The sequence below is a fragment of the Crocuta crocuta genome, unplaced genomic scaffold (genome assembly GCF_008692635.1).
Source record: "Crocuta crocuta isolate KB4526 unplaced genomic scaffold, BGI_CrCroc_1.0 scaffold479, whole genome shotgun sequence".
In the NCBI taxonomy this organism is placed as follows: domain Eukaryota; kingdom Metazoa; phylum Chordata; class Mammalia; order Carnivora; family Hyaenidae; genus Crocuta; species Crocuta crocuta.
The window spans coordinates 737,766-759,434 of NW_027531875.1; the positions used below are offsets into that span (position 1 = coordinate 737,766).

The 21,669-nt window shown below is 38.1% G+C and overlaps 2 protein-coding genes across 7 annotated transcripts in view; one reads left to right on the plus strand and one right to left on the minus strand.

Moving 5' to 3' along the window:
- Positions 1–9,992, minus strand: part of NUDCD1 (NudC domain containing 1) — a 72,569-nt gene extending 62,577 nt beyond the window's left edge. The window contains exon 1 of the mRNA XM_077772940.1: positions 9,787–9,992. Coding sequence (XP_077629066.1) covers positions 9,787–9,904 — 118 coding nt within the window. The 5' untranslated portion in view covers positions 9,905–9,992. The remainder of the gene's footprint in view (positions 1–9,786) is intronic.
- A 219-nt stretch (positions 9,993–10,211) lies between these two features.
- ENY2 (ENY2 transcription and export complex 2 subunit) lies at positions 10,212–20,715 on the plus strand. 6 transcript variants are annotated; one of them, XM_077772936.1, is made up of 6 exons: positions 10,212–10,297; positions 11,740–11,816; positions 15,446–15,516; positions 16,847–16,921; positions 17,898–17,979; positions 19,588–20,715. In XM_077772936.1, the coding sequence occupies exons 2-6, from the start codon at positions 11,749–11,751 to the stop codon at positions 19,598–19,600; spliced, it is 309 nt and encodes a 102-aa protein (XP_077629062.1). In that variant the 5' UTR covers positions 10,212–10,297; positions 11,740–11,748; the 3' UTR covers positions 19,601–20,715. The 6 variants fall into 6 exon arrangements, with proteins under 6 accessions (XP_077629062.1, XP_077629059.1, XP_077629061.1 ...); XM_077772933.1 differs by having other exon boundaries at positions 10,216–10,369; XM_077772935.1 differs by lacking the exon at positions 17,898–17,979 and having other exon boundaries at positions 10,216–10,369; positions 19,383–20,715.
- The last annotated feature ends 954 nt before the right edge of the window (positions 20,716–21,669 follow it).

A 21,669-nucleotide genomic window follows, 5' to 3' on the forward strand; every position in this document is an offset into this window, starting at 1 on the left:
AAAAGCTGTTAATGCACAGAAAAAAAAGCTGCATTTCTAGCCTCAAATGAGAAAGGAGAAGTTATCATTGCATTTTTCATGTCAACCACCTTGAGTTTATGAAAGGAGAGAGAGCAACTGAAAGGCAAAAGTAGTGGAAAGCCTCCCAAAAAAGGAGTTGGAGAGCAAGGAATATTAAATCTCTGCTGGGTTCTTGGATTTGGTGGAAGAAGGGGAACCTCTTTAACAGAAGGCTAAGAGGCCAGAGTAGTAAAAATTTTATTATTTATTATCTTGCATTAGAAATAAAAATAAAAGAAAGAAATAAAAGAGCTTCGCTGAAAAATTCTTCTCTTTCAGTCTTTTAAAAAGAACTTAGGACCTGACAAGAAGAAAATTTCCCTTAATCCTTACCTAAATTTCTTACAGAACCTGTATGAAACCTCAAAAACCTATAGCTTCTCATTAACAAATTATTTATTGAATGTCTACTATGTGTATTGTACTTGGCAGTAGACATATACTAGTAAGTATAAAACACACATGATCCTTGTAATGGTGTTAACAATGGTTACAGTTACTGCTTCTTGTCCTTTCAAAATATACTATTATGTTGAACCACATGAAATTGCCAATATTCAACTCATTTGACCCAATTAAATATGATTCATTCTAATACCAACAGAAGCAAAGTATAGTACTTTAAGAAAAAATAGGGATGGAGGCAAAGAACATTAAATGTTAACTTACAAAGGTCACTTTTTAGACTATTTATCTTCTAATCATACCCAATGAATTAAATCTTTTGACCAAGTTACTTACTGAGTTTCCTATTTGTGTATAAAAAATAAAAATGCAAAAAAAAAAAAGTAGTAGCCCCCATGCCCACTCCCCCTATCTACAAGGAGTATGTCCTAAGATCCCCAGTGGATGCTTGAAATCACAGATTCCGATCCCTATATATATTGTTTTTTCCTATACGTACATACGAATAGTAAAGTTTAATTTATAAATTAGGCCTACTAAGAAATTAACAGTAACTGACAATAAAATAGAGAAATTATAACAATATACTGTCCTAAAAGCTACAATGAATGCGGTCTCTCTCTAAATATCTTCTTCCTGTTAATGATGTGAGATGAAAACATGCCTGTATGATCAGATGAAGTGATGTAAGCGACACAGGCACTGTGATAGAATGTCAGGCTACCACTGACCTTCTGACAATACATCAGAAAGAGGGTCATCTGCTTCTACACTGCAGCTGACATGGATAACTGAAACGGAAGAGAGCAAAACTAAAACTGTAACTACTGTACGAGTCTGTATTATGAGTTCTGAAGCAAGATTTATGGAACACAGCAGAAACAGACTTCAGAGCATTGCTCCCACTAATCTATTTTATACAACGCTTCTGCACAAATTAACAGTCATCTACCTCTCTTGTCCATTTTTTCCACCCTAGGAACAGTTATGAATTTTACAGTAAACTCTACATAACTCCAATGGTGACAGAGCTCGTTTCTTCCTCCTAGTCCGACTACAGCCTAAATCTTCACCAGCTTTTATTCTCCCTCCCCTGAAGAAACAACCCAACGAGAACACATAAATCATTAGAAAAGGCTTAAGCTTTAGAGTCTGCTTTGCCACTGTCAAGTAGTTTTCTTAAGTTACTGGCCTTTCTACCCGATCTCCTCATCTGTAATGAAAATTAATAATACTTGTATGAAATTATTAACAAGCTTCACTTTAAAACATGTAAAGTACTTGTTATATGGTACATATGAAGAAAAGAAAGTGCAACTTTCCTGTATCTCTTCTCCTGTCCAAGGTTAATTCTCACTTGGTGGTTTATTATTCCATTCTCTTCTACCTCTTCTAGAATTAGAGGGAAGTTTTGGGCACTCACACAAGGCTGGGAACTGTGACTGCTACCAACAGGTAGAATGGAGAAAACACCTAATTCATGGGATAATGGGTAAAATACACAGAAAAGTCCTGTCTCAGTAGTGGGGAATAATTAGCCCTAGACTGAGCATTGCTCCAGACCAGCCTAACAAATCATAAAGGACTAAATGAAATTAACGTTTCCAGGGGCGCCTGGGTGGCTCAGTCGGTAAAGCATCCGACTTCGGCTCAGGTCATGATCTCACGGTTCATGGGTTTGAGCCCTGCCTTGGGCTCTGTGCTGACAGCTAGGTCAGAGCCTGGAGCCTGTTTCAGATTCTGTGTCTCCCTCTCTCTCTGACCCTCCCCTGCTCACACTGTCTCTCTCTCTCAGAAAAAAAAAAAAAAAACTTTAAATAAAAAAAATTGAAATTAACGTTTCCAGTAACTCAACTGCATCCCAGAATCAAGTTCAATTAGATTTATAAGAATATAAACCTATTCTCCAGTCAACAAGGTAAAATTCACAATTTCTAGCATCCAAATATTACTAGGCATGGAAAGAGGGGGAAGAAACCCACAATGAAGAGAATAATCCATTTTTAATGCTTTATTTTTTATTATAATTATAATTTATAAATAATTATAAATTAATAATTATTTATAAATAAAGTTTTTTATTTTTGACAGAGAGATAGAGACAGCGTGAGCAGGGGAGGGTCAGAGAGAGAGGGAGTCACAGAATCTGAAACAGGCTGCAGGCTCTGAGCTAGCTGTCAGCACAGAGCTCTATGCGGGGCTCAAACCCACAAACTGTGAGATCATGACCTGAGCTGAAGTCGGATGCTTAACCAACTGAGCCACCCAGGTGCCCTGAAGAGAAAAATCAACAGAAGCTAAACATAACTGATAGAGAAGTTATAATTAGTAGAAGAGAACACTGCATTATTAAAATCCATTCCATTGTTCAAAACAATAAAGACAAAAAAGATTTAACAAGTATATACTCCATATGTTCAAAATAACAAACATGAAAAATGTAGACAAAGAGATGAAAACTACAACATCTATGATGAAAAATACACGTGATGGGGTTAACAACAAATCAGACATTGCAAAAGAAAAGATTAGTGAAGCTAAAGGAATGAACATAGAAACTATGCAAAATGGAGGAAAAAAAGAATGGAAAAAACACAAAAATCAAGAGCACTGATAAGCAGGGGCCAATATCCAGCCATCTACAAATGGGCAACTGGGAGCCCCTGGGGGGCTCAGTCAGTCAAATGTCCAACTCAATCTCAACACAGTCAGGAGGTCACAGTTCGTGGGATCAAGCCCTGCCTCAAGCTCTGCGCTATCAGCACAAGAGCCTGCTTGAGGTTCTCTCTCTCCCTTCTCTCTGCCACTTCCCTGCATTCTCTCTCTCTTTCAAAATAAATAAACTTAAAAAAAAATAAAAAATAAAAACGGGAAATTAGATTCCTTAAAATAAAGAGGAGTTCTGAAGAAACAAGAACTGAAAAAAATGGCTGAACATTTTACAAATTTTAAAACTATAAACCCACAGATCTAGACAGAACAACAAACTCAAATCAAATTGCTCAAAAGCAATGTAAAAGAGAAAAAACACATGTCATATATAAAAGAGTAAAGATTGGAGAACACCAGATTTCTCATCAAAACAATAATAGCTAGAAGAGAGTAGGGCAGCATCTTTAAAGTATATTTGACTTTTGAATGACAGGGGTAAGAGGCACTGACCATAGCACATTCGAAAATCCACATGTAACTTTCTGATTCCCCATAAACTTAACTACTGATAGCCTTCTTTTGACCAGAAACCTAACCAATAACAGAATTAGCACATATTCTGTATACATACTATATTCTGTAGTCTTATATAAAATAAGCTAGAAAAAAATGCTATTAAAATCATAAGGAAGAGAAGACATATTTACAGTCCTGCACTAGATTTACTGACAAAAATCCACATATAAATGGACCTGTGTATTTCAAACCTACATTATCCCAGGGTCAAATGTACTGAAAGAAGAAAAGGTATAAACCTAGACTCCTACACATGGCAAAAATATCTTTTGAAAATACAAACCAGGGGCGACTGGGTGGCTTAGTGAGTTAAGCATCTGACTTCGGCTTAGGTCATGATCTTGCAGTTTGTGAGTTCGAGCCCCGGTCGGGCTCTGTGCTGACAGCTCAGAGCTGGAGCCTGTTTCACATTCTGTGTCTCCTTCTCTGTCTCTCAATAATAAATAAACATTAAGAAAAGATTTTAAAAAAATGAAAAGAAAATACAAACCTAATAGCATAAAGGCCGGGAGAAAAGAAATAGAAGTACACTATTGTAGGGTTTTATATTACAAGCGAAGTATAACATTATTGAACATATCATGTAGTAAATTAAAGATGTATGCTATTGGGACACCTGAATGGCTTAGTCAGCTAAACATCTGACTCTTGGTTTCCACTCAGGTCCTGATCTCATACTTTTGAGTTTGAGCCCTACATTGGACTCGGCACTGGCAGCACAGAACCTGCTTGAGACTCTGTCTCCCTTTCTCTTTGCTCCTCTCCTACCTGAGTGCCCGCACACTCTCTCTCTGTATCTCTCAAAAATAAACAAACATCAAAAATATCTTTAAAGATGTATACCATTAACTCTAAAGCAACTAGTAAAATAACAAAGAGCTATGGCTAAAAAATCAAGAAATATGATAAAAATGAATTCTTAAGAAAACATTCAACCCAGGGGCCCCTGGGTGGCTCAGTTGGTTAAGCATCCAACTTCGGCTCAGCTCATGATCTCATAATGAGTTCAAAGACAGCTCAGAGCCCGGAGCATGCTTCTGATTCTGTATCTCCCTCTCTCTGTGCCCCTCCCCTGCTTGTGCTCTGTCTCTCTCTTAGAAAGAAATAAACATTAAAAAGTGTTTTAAAAAGAAAAAAAAGAAAATATTCAACCCCAAAGAAGGTAGAAAAATGGAAATGAACAAAATTTAAAAAAAAAAGGAAAATTCCATTTTCCCAAAGACTAAATAGTACAAACAGAATACCACTAGCAAGATGAAATATCAAACTAACAAAATCAATAATCACATTGAATATAAACAGCATAATGAGAAGGTAGAGATTGTCAGGTTGAATAAAAAAAAACAAGACTCAACTACTTCTGCCAATAAGAAATACATGTTAAATACTAAGACACAAATAGGTTAAAAGTTAAAAGGTAGAAATAAATAAATACACACACTTTGGTAATATTTAGCAAAAGACAGCTGGAGGGAGGATATAATAACCAATGGTGTTTATGCAAAATAACAGAGCTTCAAAAGATATGAAGCAAAAATGAACAGAACTGCAAGGAAAAAGAAAAATCTACAATTATAGTCAGAGATTTCAATATCCTTCTCTCACACAGGCATGAAGTAAAAGTAATTATGGTGAGTAAAAGAAGCAGACAAAAAAGAATACATACTGTGTAATTCCATGTTTATAAAACTCTAGAAAATGCAAACTAATTTATAGTAACAGACAACATAGCAGTAGTTTGCTTAGGGACTGAAGGGGGTATGTGGAGGAACAGAGGGCTAGTAACAGAAGGGCACAGGAAGTATGCAAGATCTGTATAAAAGAAATGCCCAGAGGGGTGTCAGGGTAGCTCAGTCGGTTATGTATCCAACTCTTGGTTTCAGTTCAGATCATGATCTCACAGTTTCAGGAGTTCAAGTCCCGAGTCAGGCTCTGTGCTGGTAGCACAGAGCTTGCTTGGGATTCTCTCTCCTATTTCTACTCACACTGCCTCTGTCTCTCTCAAATAAATAAATAAACATTAATTTTAATTTTATTTATTAATTTATTAATTAATTTTAATTAATTAATTTTAAAAGAAAATAAATACCCAGAAATGGAATTGCCGGGTCAAAAAACAATCACAATTTTATAAAAAGAAGTTTTTTGCTTAGTTCTTTAGCAAAGAAAAACACAAACTGGAGCGTCTGGGTGGTTCAGTCAGTCAGGTGCCTGACTCTTGATCTCCGCTCAGGTCGTGATCTCATGAGTTCATCTCGTTGAGCCCTGCTTTGGACTCTGTGCTGACAGCAAGAGCTGTCTCTTTCAAAATAAATAAAATTTGGCCAAAAAGAAAACCCTAAATTGGCAGTTGTACTGTTTATATAGCAAAGGGAACAATTTACTATTATTATTTAAAAAAAGAGAATAAAAATGAGCCAGTACTAAAACTCCCAAGACGAGAGCACATCTTCAACCTCACATCCTAAATGCAAAGCTTCACACACCGCTCACTAACATTTTTGCTGAAATACTGTAAATTCCTTGAGTAGTATAAAAGAAATCAAGTTGCCAAGAAGAGCTCCTCAATCATACCCCACCACCACCAGAAATGACAATTTTTAAAAGAATTAACCTCAGGGCACCTGGGTGGCTCAATCGGTTAAGCGCTGGACTCATTGGTTTAGCTCTGGTTCAACTCTCACAGTTTCATGGGTTTGAGCCCCATGCCAGGCTCTGTGCTGACAGTGCAAAGCCTGCTTGGGATTCTCTGCCTCTCTATCTCCCTCTCTGCCCCTTCCCCACTCACACTATCTCTGTCCCTCTCAAAATAAATAAACTTAAAAAATAATTAATTAAAAATAAAAGAATTATCCTCTTCATCATCATCCTTAGGTAGTAACTCTTTATTATTATTATTTTTTTTAATGTTTATTCATTTTTGAGAGAGACAGCACGGGCAGGGGAGAGTCAGAGAGAGAGGGAGACACAGAATCTGAAGCAGGCTCCAGGCTCTGAGCTAGCTGTCAGCACAGAGCTCGATGCAAGGCTCGAACCCACAAACCGTGAGATCATGACCTGAGCTGAAGTTGGACGCTTAACTGACTGAGCCACCCAGACGGCTCATCAGGTAGTAAATTCTTAATGCAAGTCCCTCTCTTAAACTATTGCAAAAGCCTCCCAACTAGTCTCCTGTCTCTATTCCCCAATTTCCCAGATTCGGTCGCCACAGATCCTCTTTTTTTTTTTAAACGTTTTATTTTTTGAGAGAGAGAGACAGAGTGCAAGCTGGAGAGGGGTAGAGAGGGAGACCCAGAATCAGAAGCAGGCTCCAGGCTCTGAGCTGTCAGCACAGAGTCCAACGCAGGGCTTGAATCAATCTCTAATAAATCTATCTGCTTTCTATACGTAAAACCCTAAGTGGCAGCTCATCATCACCTCCAATTGTGCATCCCAAACATAGATTCCAAAACCAAAAAATGATGAAATGAGGGAACAACAATAAAAACTCAGGGAGTCATTAATAAAGTTAATGTATTCAATTTAGAGGACTATTGTGAGAGTTTGCTTCCTGCTTTTTTGATGTTAAAATATCCTTTGACTTATGAAAGAATGGTGAGGACATCACAGTGCTTAAGAAACATCTCCACTTAAGAGCTACAGAGAAAGACAAATGCTGTATCATTTCACTCCTATGTGGAATTTAAGAAGCAAAACAGATGAACATGGGAAAGGAAGGGAAAAAAGGGAAGTGAGCAAACCATAAGAGACTTTTAACTATAGAGATTTGAGGGTTGATGGAAGGCAGGTGGGTGGGGGGATGGACTAGATGGATGGTGGGTATTGAAAGGGCACTTGTGATGAGCACTGAGTGTTATATGTAAGTGATTAATCATTAAGTTCTACTCCTGACACCAATATTACACTATATGTTACCTAATTAGAATTTAAATAAACACTTGAAACAAACAAAAGAAGCATCTCCACTCAGCAAATTAAAAAGTTGGCAAATCTTTAACAGCTGAACTTTATTTTTAATTGTAAGGGCCCACAAAAAGAAACACGCCAAGAGGTGTAGATAAAGTCCTTAAGACAAAGAGTGCTCTCGCCTATCTAACTCATCTCTTATTCCCCAGATTTTTTCCTCCAGCAACATAGGACTGCAGCAGTGTCCTGTCCGAAACCCATGCACGCTTTCCCTTTTTTACTCATGTTTCCTCAGGAATGGAATGATCTCGATAACAACTCCTTTTCTTCATTCATTCAATTTATTTAGTACCTACAATCTTAAGCACTAGGGATAAAGTAGTGGACAAAAGAGAAACATTACTGTCTTCATGGAGCTCACAGTCTAGTGGAGGAAAAAGATATCAAATAAATAAGTATAGAATTAAAAACTATGATAATACTGTTTTACAGAGAATGGAATGAAGGAGAATGAAATGGCAGGAAAGCTAGTCAATAAGCTACTATAGTTAAGGTAAGAAATAACTGATTTGGACAAGGACGGGGCAAGAAGTCAAATCTTGAGCTGACTGTACTTGCCGACATACTTAACAAGGGGACTAAAAGAAATACTTCATGACTCCAATATAAGTAACTATATAGACTTGCACTAACAGTCCCAATTTTTTATGCCTCCCTGGCTTTGCTATGAGCTTGCTAAACTGACTGTAAGGCTTGACAACATGACTTGCTTTGACGAATGGGACAACAGCAAACTTACTTCTGGCAGCTTAAAAAAGTGCCTGTGCACTGCTAGTTTTCTCTTGGATTAAAAAGCCTACTAAAGAATGAGAGACCACATGGGGAAGAACTAAGCAGAAACCATCTGAAATAATCTTATACCAATCTGTAGCCAGAGAACCCCCAAACATATGCTCAGCCAAAAGCAGAGCAACAAACAGACCCATAAGTTAACAAAAATATAGGAATAAGCCCAAACCATGACTAGAAGAACCACCTACCTCACTTGTAAACGTGTGAGCAATAACTGCTTACTTCTTTGAACCACTGAGTTTTGGGTGGCCTTTTAATGCATAAATTAAACATAATGGTACCATTTACTGACATAGGGTGGGAAAAGGAGAGGAAGAGAATGAAAAGAAAAACCAAGCTCATTTTATCTTACCTGAGTCAACTCTTACCTATTCTTAAAAACTCATGTTAGATATCAATCCTCCAGGAAGCTTTTCCAGATCTCCAGGCTGGTTTGGAAAGATTCTTAAGTACTAACATTGTGTTCTGTACATAACCAGATCACTGCCTTATCGGATCGTTTTAAAATTATGTTTACAGTTTTCTTCCCAAATACACGACTGCATTTTATGTTACAGACTGTACCTAATTTATCTTGATTATCACCAGGTAACATAAAACAGGCTCTTGATAGAAGTTTCCAAATTTTATAAATCAATTAATAAACACTTATCTGATAAGATTTATTAATTCTAGATCAGTATTTCTGAAAGTGTGATCCACTCACAACATGCATCAGAATCACTAGAGGTGTTAAAAATGCAAATCTCTGGGCTCTTTAACTTTAACGAAAATACCATTCATAACCTTGTAAGAACAAGGATGAATATTATGGCCAGCCTCAGATACACAAACAAATATAAGTGTAGGTACTAAATCAACGTTTCCTCAAAATTTCCTAGAGATATTCTCTAAGATAGCGTCTTTAGTCTGACAGCACCTATGGAACTGAAAATGGTCTGAACTGCAATGGAGTTTCTAAGAAATTGATCTCTGCCGTCGGGGGGTGGGGGGGGTCCTCTAAGATGTTACTTCTCAAGGCACACGGTTCCCGAGGATGCTCGAGAACGAAAGCGGGGCCCAGGCCAGGGACGGACAAGCGACCAGAGCCCAGCCAGCAGCTGCGTGACGGACCCTGGAACTCGGGCCGAACCCGGCGAAGGAGACTCCCACTGGGTTCCGGGATGGGCTTCCCTCTCCAGAGGCGGCCACCCCCGGTCCACCCTAGCCCGACGGGACATGCGGAAGGCCCCGGTCGCTTTGCTTGCCCAAGTCAGAAAGGAGGAAAATGAGGAAAGGGTCCGACGGCTGGCAACCGAAAGGGGGAAGAGTCTGGGGGTCGTCGCCGCTTCCCACCTGCGTCAAGCTCCAGCTGGTAACAGGGCAGCGGCTCGAGGGAGAGCTTGTAACCCTCGAAGCGAGGATCCAACAGAGGTCTCTTCACGCGCAGAGAGCAATTAGCAGCCACCTCCATAGCCTTCCTAGGTCGCAACGTGAAAATTAATAAAGCTCTTGTTGAAAGGTCCGCGCTTCGCTCGTAGCACGGAGGCTGGCAGGCGGCGTGGTTCCCATCCCAAGAAACACTGCGGTGCGGGATGCCTTCTGGGAAATGTAGTGTCCATGAGAAAGTGGACTCTGTTGCATGCCGGGCTATGTAGTCTTTAGGAGACTTAGCGCTCGCGCGACTGCAGGGTATGGACTTTCTTACCCAGAGGGCTGAGCTACCAGGAGGCGGCCCGCGCTGGTTAAATTCTCACATTTATAGGCAGGGTGGCGAGACCCCGCCCCGGAAATGCGTGTTTTAGCTTTCTGTGTGCTTAGGTGCCCGAGCTACTGAGGGTCTAAGTCCGGGCAGCCGAAGAGTGTGGTAGGTAACGGTCGTCAGCGCAAGGGTCATTTCGTCGCTGGGAAGGGACGGCCCTCGCCCGCGGTGATGGTGGTGAGCTATGCCCGTGGTCCTCAGGGCCGGGACCCGGGCCCAGCCCAGGCTCCTTTCGATGTGCTGTCTTTCGTTAGCTTCCCCGACCCGCGCTCGCGGGCCTGTAGGGCTCTCCGACAGGGCGTGCAACCGGAGTTGGCCTGAAGCCAGTCCACGCTTTGTTTTCTGGCTCCTCCCCTCCCGCCTCTCCCGCTGTCTCCGCCCTATTCTATTTTCCCAAAGAATGTCTGAACTGGGAGGGATCCCCTAGCGCCCTTGTTTTACCAGTGAGAAAACTGAGGCCTTTAAGAATTGACTTGTCCAAGGTCACTATCCGTCTTTTAGGGGCCAAGGCGAGATCGAGTTGAATACTCTAGGAATGGTACCGACTAGACCTTAGAGTTGTTTTGAAAATGTTAGCCTCCAACGACATAAGCAAACATTTCTAAGTCCTTTCTCAGCCCCTCCTTTTTCCTGTTCCACTCAAAAATTTTTTTTTACCCAACTCAAAACTCATTGCCAGTCTGAGTTTTCACATAGGCGAAGATGGGGGACAGCAAAAGTAGTGCCAAGTTAGTGACAGATTATGCGCAGTAATGTTACCTTATTCCAAGTTTTTACATTCGAACCTACTTTCTACATCACTTTGGTTTGGGTTGTCTTTTTTTTTTTTCTTTTTTTCCTGAGAATTGAAAATTTTCTAAGCTGGGAATAAGTTCGAGATTTATTTTTCGCTTATCCCACCAGCAAGCTTTGATGAAGTGCATACACAAACGCATATTTGGAGGTAGTTTGAGAGTTGTAATTCTGGGCGCATCCTAGTGAAAAGTAAAGCACTTAGAGCCTAGTCTGCAAACTTTATTTTTCACCAACAGTGCTTAATGTTTTATTGGTATTTAGGGTTTATAACTTCCCAGAAATCTGGAATGCAGTTCAAGTGCAGAAATTATTAGCAGTCACTTATGATGTACTGTTAAAGTGTTTTGGGGCTTCTCAGGTTAGAGTACCTGAGTTCAAATTCTGCCTTCGCAGCTTTCTATCTTGGTGCCTCAGTTTTCTCAATTGTAAAATACAAATTATGTTAATAATTCGTACATAAAAGGATAAGTTTTGGGAATTAAATGAGGTTAAAAAAAACCAGTAATGGGCACATAAGTGTGTCATAAATGTTACAATAATTATTATTATCCAAAGACTCATTAATAAAGGGCATATGGGGGAAGAAAATCGTGAGTTAATCAGTATGAGAGTAATGACATTGTTAACACAATGTTGAAATTTATCACCCCTTCAGTTGATAGAATGTTATGTGTTGGGATGCTTACCTAGAGGATTTAGAAGAAAAATGCTTTGTGGGTGTTCTGTATCTGAAAATACATGTTGATGTTCAGGTTAGCAAGATGAACAAAGATGCGCAGATGAGAGCAGCGATTAACCAAAAGTTGATAGAAACTGGAGAAAGAGAACGGTAAGCAATGGATTGTGTTAATAAATTACATTTAACATCTTTAAGTTATGGTTATATCAATGTAAGAATCTAATATCAAGGAGCAAACTGATGTCAATGGAAGGAATTACAGATAATTGAGATTATCAAAAGCTTCAATTCCTAACATCTATAAAAAAATAGGACCGTTCAGTATTGCATGACTCAAATGAAAAGGAGTTCTCTAAAAAGATGAACAAGAAATGACTTTCAAAGAATGTATAATCTAATGGAGAAGAAAATATACCCAGATTACTACAACTAAAAACCTCATGTTCCCTAGTTTTTAACAGAGAGATGATATGATAGAACTAGTTTTAGTTACCATACTGTTACCCTCAGAGCAACATGTGCTGTTCCTACTCTGAAACATTACTCTTCCCTGGTCTTTAATTCTAGCTCATCTTTCAGGTCTTAGTTTAAATATCATCTCTTATAGGAATCCCTTAAGTCTAAGATACCTTGTTCTATCCTAGCACTTAATCACATTGTATTATAACCACCTACTTTGCTTATTTGTGTCCTCCAATATAACCTAAGTTCCTTGACAGTAGAAATACCATTGTATCCCCAGCATTGTATGCCTAGCATGTAACTGGCCAAGTAAATATTTGAAGAATGAACAGGTGTAGAAGTACTAAGCAGAGGCTTGGGAATCAAGAAAGGCTTCCAGAAGTAGGGTAAAAAAAAAAAAAAAAAAAGAGAGAGATATTTAAGGAATAGGAGGGATCTTTCAACTTTGCTTGGGGTTAACATAATCAGTTACAAAAGAGGTATTTCAGCTCAGGCAGAAAGATTAGCAGTTCTTCCAGCCAGTAAAGCAGAGAAGACATTCAAGGCAAATGGAACAGAAGGTGCAAAGTCACAGATTTGTTACAACATGATAACGTTCTGAGGAACTGCAAAATTAAAGCTAGCAGGTAAAGTATGAAAGTGATGTTGCTGGAACAGTAGACAGGAGGAGTGGATTTGGTGTAAGTCAGAATTCTTTCATTTGTAAATAATAGAAACTGAACTCAAAAACTTGCTTAATCAGTGGAAATATATAAGCTTATCTAATGAAAAAGTCAAGAGCTTGAAGTTGCTTCAGGCTCCGCTAGGTCCAAGCACTCAAAACTTGTTACCAAGAATATGTTTTTCTTTTTCTTTCTCAGCTCTGTTTTCCTCTGTGTTGGCTTTATTCTTAAGCAGACTACCCACAAGGTGGCAGAGATCAGCAGTTCAGAATTCACATCCCTCTGGCTCAGACTACCTTTCTCCTAGTAGTTCCAGCAAAGTACCTGGCTTGATTACCATCTTACTTAGGTACATAGGCCAGTTATGATCAGCCTTGCCTGGGTCTCATTTCCATTGCTGGAACCCTGCACAGATTTATTACACTGAGAACGGTGTCAAAGAAAGGGCAGGAAAACGGGTGATGGGTTTGCAAAAACATCTGACTTTATCCTTGGGTGGGGGGAGAAATTCAAAGATACCTAGGAGGGGGGTGTGTGTGACTACATCACATTTGCTCTTTAGGAATACTAATCTGGCAATGTGGAGGATAGACTTAAAGGGCTAGAGCTATATTACAGAAGAATGTATTAACAGGTTATATATCAGGTTAAAAACGAAAAAAAGCAGAAATGGAAAGGAGAACTTAAAATTTTTTAAAGTAAAATCAACAGCCCTCAAATATGAGAAATGAGGAAGAAGGCATCCAGAACAGTGCCTTGGGGAACTGAGAGGATAATATTGAAAGTAATATATAAAGGGGATCATTTATTACTATTTATTTGTCTCTTCACTCATGCAGCTTAAAGTTACTGAGTTTCTACCATATGCTATTTCCTGTTAAGGTGCTGGAGGTACAGTAGTGAACAAAATAAGAAGTCTGTCCTTTCCTGGAGCTTACATTCTAATGGGAGGAGACAGACAATACGTCTGTTTTATGTAGATGGTATAGTTCTAGAGGAGAAATAAAACAGAGAATAATGGGGTGTGTATTTGAGACAAAAAAAAAAGAGGGCTTTACAGATAAGAAATCAGAAGGATATGAGTGAATGGGGGGAACTTCCAAGAGTCAAGGACCTGAGACAGAACCTTGCCTGGCATTTTGAGGAGCACGTGAAGTTCATCAGCCTGAGTGAATTGAGAGGAAGAAGAGATACCTGGGGAGGGGGAAGGTCATGGAGGGTTATTTAGGCTGACCTGGAATTTTAGTCTAATTAAATTGGGAAGCACTGGGCTGTTTTGAGCAGAAGGAGGAGGAGAGTGGAGCAGGGGACAAGATAGGGGCTCTGGTAGTGGTCCAGTCAAGAGAAGAAGCTGGTTTGGACTAGGGGAGTAATGGCAAAGATGGTTTAAAAAAAAAAAAAAAAAATTGGATTGTAGGTACGTATTTAAAACTGGAAGCAGGAGGAATTGCTCCTATGGATTATATGTATAATGAAGGATGCTGCCATGTTTTCTAGCCTGAGGAACCAGGATGGACACTGGCATTCTGACAGACTAGGTTGAGGTGGGAGAGAAGCAGGAGTTGGGTGTTGACTCTGTTAAGATGGAAAGACCGGGCGCCTAAGTGGCTCAGTCAGTTAAACGTCCGACTTCAGCTCAGGTCATGATCTCATTGCTTAGCTCAGCAGGGTGAGCCCCGCTTTGGGCTCTGTGCTGACAGCTCAGGGCCTGGAGTCTGCTTTGGATTCTGTATCTCTGTGTCTCTGCCCCTCCCCCACTGAAGCCTGTGTGCACACACACTTAAGGATAAATAAACATTAAAAAAAAAAAGAAAAAGGAAGATGGGAAGACCTAATTAAATACCAAGATGGAAATGTCACTTAGTGGATGTCTAGGAATATTGAAAGAGAAATGGTTTGGTTTGGGACATGACATGTTGAAGCTGAGAAATGATTTAGATTAAAGATTGAAGATTTGTTAAGAATGGGTATAGCAAAAGGATAGGAAATATTTTATTATACACATGATGCAGTCAGTTGTAATAAACACCATTATTATTATTTTTTTTTTTACCAGTAGGGAAAAAGAAAATACTGCCAATTAAATTATAACAGGCATCCCAATTACTGAATTATTGAAATGTGGGGGGGAAAAACAGTCTTAGAATCAATGAAATACCATACTTAGTATATAATTTGGAAGGTTGTTGGGAAAAATTGAGGGGAAATTTTTTGGAGGTTAGAGAGGAATATGATGGGGAGCAAGAGAGCTAACGGATAAGGATTTGTAGTCAGAGAATAGATATGAAGACTTTTGAGGTGCACCTGCTTCAAGTTCCAACTAATACCATCTAGAAATTGTACAGGACTCACAGTATTCCTGTTGGTGGAGGGAAATAGAATGTGTATGAGAAGGCCAGACAGTAGTTTGTTGAGAAGTCCTTCTACCTCATCCACTTCATTTAACTACTAATGATGTAAATGAGGTCCAGAGTCTAAATGATTTCCATAAGATCAAAGAATTCGTAATAGAACCAAGATTAGGCCATAGTTAAAGCTTTTGTGCCTAGAAGGCAGGGAATTTTTAATTGAACATTTGAACTTTTGCCTCAAACATCCTATCTAAAATACTGTCCATTGTTGTAGTTTAATATGAAAATATTTCTTTCTCAACAGCCTCAAAGAGTTGCTGAGAGCTAAATTAATTGAATGTGGCTGGAAGGACCAGTTGAAGGCACACTGTAAAGGTAATCAGTTTCATTTACAAGATAAGCTAATTCCATTGTTCTTGTTGGTTTGGAGTTCACTAGAAATATTATAGGCAGTATTTTAAGATCTTTTGAGTGCTGAGCATAATTTTAAACATATGGAAAATTGAATGATTTCCTCCTTTTGTTTCCTTTTGGTAGATGTAATTCCTGAATCTTTAGAAATTTTCTTTGTATTTTTTGTAACTCAGTGACGCAAGATTTTCTCCAGCACTGAAGTATGGAATCCAACCATTTTCAGTGTCCCTACACAAAGTGAAACATTAGTTATTCCTGTGTTTTAACTTTATAACAAAGTGAACACTTTATGATTGGCAGACTTTATAGGAATTATATCTCTAGGCTTTAACAGTGTTATTTTTTTGAAGAATTTACCTACAAAAGTCTTACATAATTACACTTACTTTTTAAACTGTGGGGTGGAGGCTTGTTACTTTACTGAGTATCAACAAGGATACCACTAGGTAGATTATATACGTGTCCTGAAGACGAGCCGTCTTTCCTGGCTCAGCTCTGGAATAATGGAATTCTGAATACTTTCAGTGAACTCCCATTATATTGTAATTGTTTCTACAATTAATGATATTAGAAACTATTTATATCATTAATCCTAAGAAGACAATGTTATGAATTAGTAAAAGGATAGACTTTGAGGTCGTACAGACCTTCACTGGAAGAGACTGCAGCTGGACTTCAGCTCATGTTTGGAGGAATTATTTAATCTTGAAGCCTCAGTTGGCTCTCTTGTGAAGTGGAAAGATGCCCAGCCCATTAGATTGTTGTGAATATTAAATGCTGCAAAACACCCAGCACATAGGGTTCCAGTAATGTTAACTCCTTTCCCTCTTCTTTAGACCCAGCCTAGAGACAAGAAATGAACAAATGAGTTGTTCTATACTTTAATTTGGGGATATGAAATTACAAGTTAGGCTCAAATAATAGCTTTTCCTCCCTCCACACATTCAGAAGCTGCCATTATAGTGAAATAAGATCTGTCCAGTTCTAAGTTTCCAGCTTTTTACACATGTGAGATTTGACCTTAGAGTTCAAATTCATTCTGAGTGTTATATTTGTTAAGTTACAAGTTATTTAGCTTGTATAGGCTTTTAAGATTTTGATCTGGTGAATACTTAATGTGTTTAAGGTTGAACTAAATCTTCAATAGAAAAGAAAAAAAGAAGTGTCCTCTTTTTTTTTTTTAAAGACCAGTCTGCACTCTAAAAACATGATCTTAACCCTTCCTCTATGAAAATCTTTCTTACAGATAATGATTTTAAATGATATGATTTGTTTTTTGCTTTTGCATAAGAGGTAATTAAAGAAAAAGGACTAGAACACGTTACTGTTGATGACTTGGTGGCTGAAATCACACCAAAAGGCAGAGGTAAGGAATCCAAATTGTGCGGAAGGAAACGTGTGCTGAAGACATGACTTTTTACTTTCTCTCTTGCTGGCTCACCCTTTCCAAAATGTTTGGATACTTGAATTTTCCTCAGTGGGACAGATAATTGCCTACTTGCCTGTCTAGCATAGTCTTGAGTAATAAATGAGAAGTATGAAATGTTTTTGCACTCTGAAACAGTATAGAAATGTAAGTTGATAATGGTTGGTAAGACAAATAGTTTTTAAAATACAGGATTTTGTAGGGTCGAGTATTACCTGAAGCTAGGATTCCTAAATTTTATTAGATATGGCCCGATTTCAGTAATCCAAAGTTTCTCTAGCCCCAGAGTCAATGCTCTGCTGTTTTTTTTTTGTTTTTTTTGTTTTGTTTTGTTTTTTAAGTAAGTAAAGTTCTGGGGCACCTGGGTGGCTTGGTCAGTTGAGCATCCAACTCTTAATTTCAGCCCAGGTCATGGAGCTCAGCATGGAGCCTGCTTAGGATTCTCTCTCTCCCTCTCTTTCTCTGCTCCTCCCTCACTTACATGGTCTCTCTCAAAATAAATAAATAAACATTTTGAAAAGAAAAGTAAAGTTCTGTCTGCTTAAGTGTCTAATTAAGAATTGGGCAGCTCCACAACTTCATGTTAAAGGTAACCTGTATTTAAAATTCACACTACAATCATCTTCATTTCCATTCAGAAGGCAAAGGAAGGAGAGGAAGTATATTAACATTGGTGTTAATGTAATATATACTAAGTTAGTTACATTGTTACCTCAGATATAGCTACATGATTTTCATTTATTTTGAAGAAAGGGTTTTTTTTGGTCATTTGATTCATTATCTGTTTTCTCACATAGAAATAGTAAAAAGAATTTAAGTGTGAAAAGTAAATGAGTTTGAAAATTATTGCTAGAGAATACTAATTCTCTGAACTATCTGCTGGGAAAGAGCTACAGAATCCCATCGTCCCTTCCAGCCATCTGTAGGCCTGTTTACGCTAAAAACCATGACTTTTCATCAAGCATGTCTCAGGGAAAAGAAAGACAAAACAAGAAACAGTATGTATTGCTCCCCCCACGAATTACATTTTAAAATAATTTTCTCCAGTTTCTTTTTCTCTTTTCCTTTTTTAATTTACGTTTAATCTATTAACATTTAGGAGCTGGTTATACAGGATGGAAATTTCCTTTGCTTCTCTTTTAACACTTGCATCTTGGACATTTCTGTCCTGTGTAGCTCCACTGCTAGAGCAAATACAGAACACAGAGGTCAAAATGAATCCTTTATGTTCTTTGTCGTCTTTTATAACAAAGAGAAATATTTTCTTTTTTTAATTAAGATAAAGTAGAATTGACTTTTTCTTAGTGTGCAGTGCTATGAATTTTATACACATGTATGGATTCGTGTAACTACCTCCAACCCCCATCCCTCAAGCTGTCCTTTTATGGTCACAGGGTATATCCCTAACTCCAGGGCAACCGCTCTAGTCTCCATCACATAATGTTTGTTCAAGTATGTTCAGTGTATGTACTGATTACATTTCTAGTGATCGTAATTATGTAGCCTTTATTTCTCACAGGCTTAAACAATTTGTCAGGAAGAGTCTGTGCCTTATTTAACTTGCATACTTATTTGTGAAATTCACTATACAAATACTTAACTGTATCTGAAGTTTTTAGTTTCCTTTAGATACAAGCAAGTAGCATGAGAAGTTTTCGTTCATTTGCAATTGTCCTTATTTATTAGTAGCCACAAAAGGAAAAACAATAGTGTACATTTGTTTGTTGACATTTAATAGTAATGGAAATTTTAAAGAGTAGGGCTTTTTTGTTTTTTATTTTTAGTTTGATACTCTGAATAGATAATAGTCACATGGTTCAACATTGAAAAAGTAAAAATACCATAAATGTAACCCCTGTTGCAGTTTTTGCATCTTTTTGCTGAGTGAGTTTGTGCACTTACTTCAATAAAGTCTTGCCAAGTTAGTGGCCCAAAAATGTGCCACCAATTTATATTCCCTACCAGCTACTGTAAGAGCCCCAGTTTTCCCTCAGTCTTGCCAGCACAGGATATTACTGACCTTTGGTTTTTAGCCAACATGATTGGTAAAACATGCTATTTGAATGTAGTTTTAATTTACATTTCAGTTATGGGGTTAAACCCCTTCTATGTTCAAGAACTGTGTTTCTCCTTTTCTTTATCTCTTTTGCTCATTTTTCTATTAGTCTGATCTTTTTCTTATCAATTTGGAGAAATTCTATAGTAAAGAGATCAGCCCAATTCTGTAAGAGTGTTTTTCCGCTTTTTGTCTTTTGCCTTTGTTCATGGTGATTTTGACCAACTTACTGAATTGTCAGTGTTGCATTTAAAACAAAATTATCAACCTGCTGTACTTCTGTGTTGAAAAAAGGCCTTTTCCACTCCTAGTTTAAAGAATTGTCTCCTGTTTTTTCCTCATCAGTGTGCAGTGTATTTAGGTATTGGACAGTTCACTCAAATAATGAATTGCAAATATACTTTTTCAGGTATCTTTACCTATTTCTTTATTGAAGCATGTGGGTTTTTCATGAAATTATTTTGTTAATCCAGAATAAAATATCAAATACCAAATTGACGTATGTTAATTGGAATCTTCTTACGCTTACATTTTTATTTTTATGTTTCAGCCCTGGTACCTGACAGTGTAAAGAAGGAGCTCCTACAAAGAATAAGAACATTCCTTGCTCAGCATGCCAGCCTTTAAGATTGAATTAGATTGTGTCGTTTTGTGGTTTTATTTCTGAAAGTAAAACTTGCCATAAATTAGGAATCGATTTCCCAAAATAAAATCCTTTTTTGTATGATGGTAATGATGTATACATTGTATTGATTTTTTTCCCTAAATGTGTTATTTTAATAAATATCTCATGAATGAGTTTGAAGTTTCCTTGGATTTGCGAATAAAAGGGACTTTATTAATACTTCACCAGATTTGTTGAAAGAAAAAGTCAGCAGGTAATACACTTTAAATGTTAAGTATGTGCATATATCTGTGCTAACTACTGAAGAGAAGTAAGCAGGCTCTTGTTGTCTGGATATGGTATATTCCTCTTTTGGATCTCTATGGTATTTTATAATACATGTCCCATCTTGTACTACAGATGTCTTATTTCTGATTTGTTATAAATGCTGAGGGTTGGGACTGGGTCTTAATCATCTTTATGTGCCTTCCTTATTCCTCAAAGAACTTACCATCCTATTGGAAGAGAGAACACTTGCAAACTGGCTCCACACCATGCTCCTCTCACATACTCTACTCATCTGAACTTTTGAGAGCAGAAACTCTAAATTGCATCCCCACATACTAAGGTCAAGAAAGAACTTTCTGGGAAATAATCTCCACCTGTAGCTTTACTCTGACATCAAGATTGCCAATGGACTCTTATCTATTCTTATGTGACCTCTGCTGGAATGAGAATGTTGACCATCCTGCCACTTGGACCTTTCTTCCCACTCCTCACATTGTGTATTCCTACACTGGAAGTTCCTACTGTTTCTTGTGGATACCTTTTGCTGTATGGGACTTTAAAAAATGGCGTGTTTTAGTGCTCCCTCCTGGGCCCTCTGCTTGACTAATGATATACTTTTCCTGGGCAAATTCCAGGACACTTGGGTTGGACTATGGCTTCAAATATAAACTTGTTGATAAATGGTAAATTGTATCTCCAAACCAGACTTCAACCCAGCCTCCAGACCCGGGTACCCAACTGCTGTGGATCAGCTTTCTTGGATGTTCCATAAACACTGTAAACTGACCACACCTAAGACAGTGACTTCTTTTCCTCCAGTAACTGCCCTTAACTGTGTTCCTTATCTCTGAGTGGTACCTCCCAGACCTACAGATTACCAGAGCTTGTTAAAATACTAATTCAGAAGGTAAGAGGTATGGCACAAGATTTCTCCGTTCCAGACAGGCTCTCTCAGTCAAGGTTTATGCAGCTGAGGGAGGACACTTTGTAGCAAGGTTGTAAAATTGTCCACTTCCTGCCCTCTGGACTGCCTTAGTGCAGACAGATAGATTATTGCAGTAGGCTCCGGTTTCCTGTTTAGTTGTCCATGCCTCCTTACCCAATGATTCTTCCACACTGTTACCTAAGTGATCTTACAAAAGGTCAAGCCTCATCATTTTATTCTACTTGAAATTTCTCAGTGGCTTTTAGTTTCCAGAGTAAAATCCAAGCTTGACCATAGCACCTCGGTCTGACATTCATTTATTTCTAGTTTCTCTAAGAGTCCCCAAAAGTATCAAATTATTTCATCTCTCAATATTTTGAAAATCTATCAAGTGAGCCCTTTTACTTTCCTACTTGACCTTCAAAATTCAGCTTGAGTTGTTGCAAAAACATTTTAATGTTCCTTTGGTTTAGATTCCCCACCCCCCCTTTTTTTTCCTATAAGAAGCACTTGTGTGTAATTTCTCTTCACCACAGTGGTTCTTGAACTTTGCATATATCTTCTGGAGGGAAGGAAACATGATTTTTTGACTTTGCCTGATATTTGTGGATGGATGGACAAGGGAATGAACATGAGAGCACAAAATAAGAACAATACAATTGGATATAGTTGAGAAAAAATTTCATGTTAATATTTGGTTCACTGTTGCACAGATACAATTTTATCTTTCCAATGAATTTATATTCTAGATGTAGTCTGAACCAACTGGACTTAATTATGTAAAGTGACCTCCCTCATTCTCTCACACATAATCA

What these genes read in the sequence shown, in the direction of transcription:
- ENY2 (XM_077772933.1), top strand. An exon ending in GAAACTGGAGAAAGAGAACG is followed by an intron (nt 11,817 to 15,445) that starts GTAAGCAATGGA and finishes CTTTCTCAACAG; the next exon opens with CCTCAAAGAGTTGCTGAGAG. An exon ending in GTTGAAGGCACACTGTAAAG is followed by an intron (nt 15,517 to 16,846) that starts GTAATCAGTTTC and finishes CTTTTGCATAAG; the next exon opens with AGGTAATTAAAGAAAAAGGA.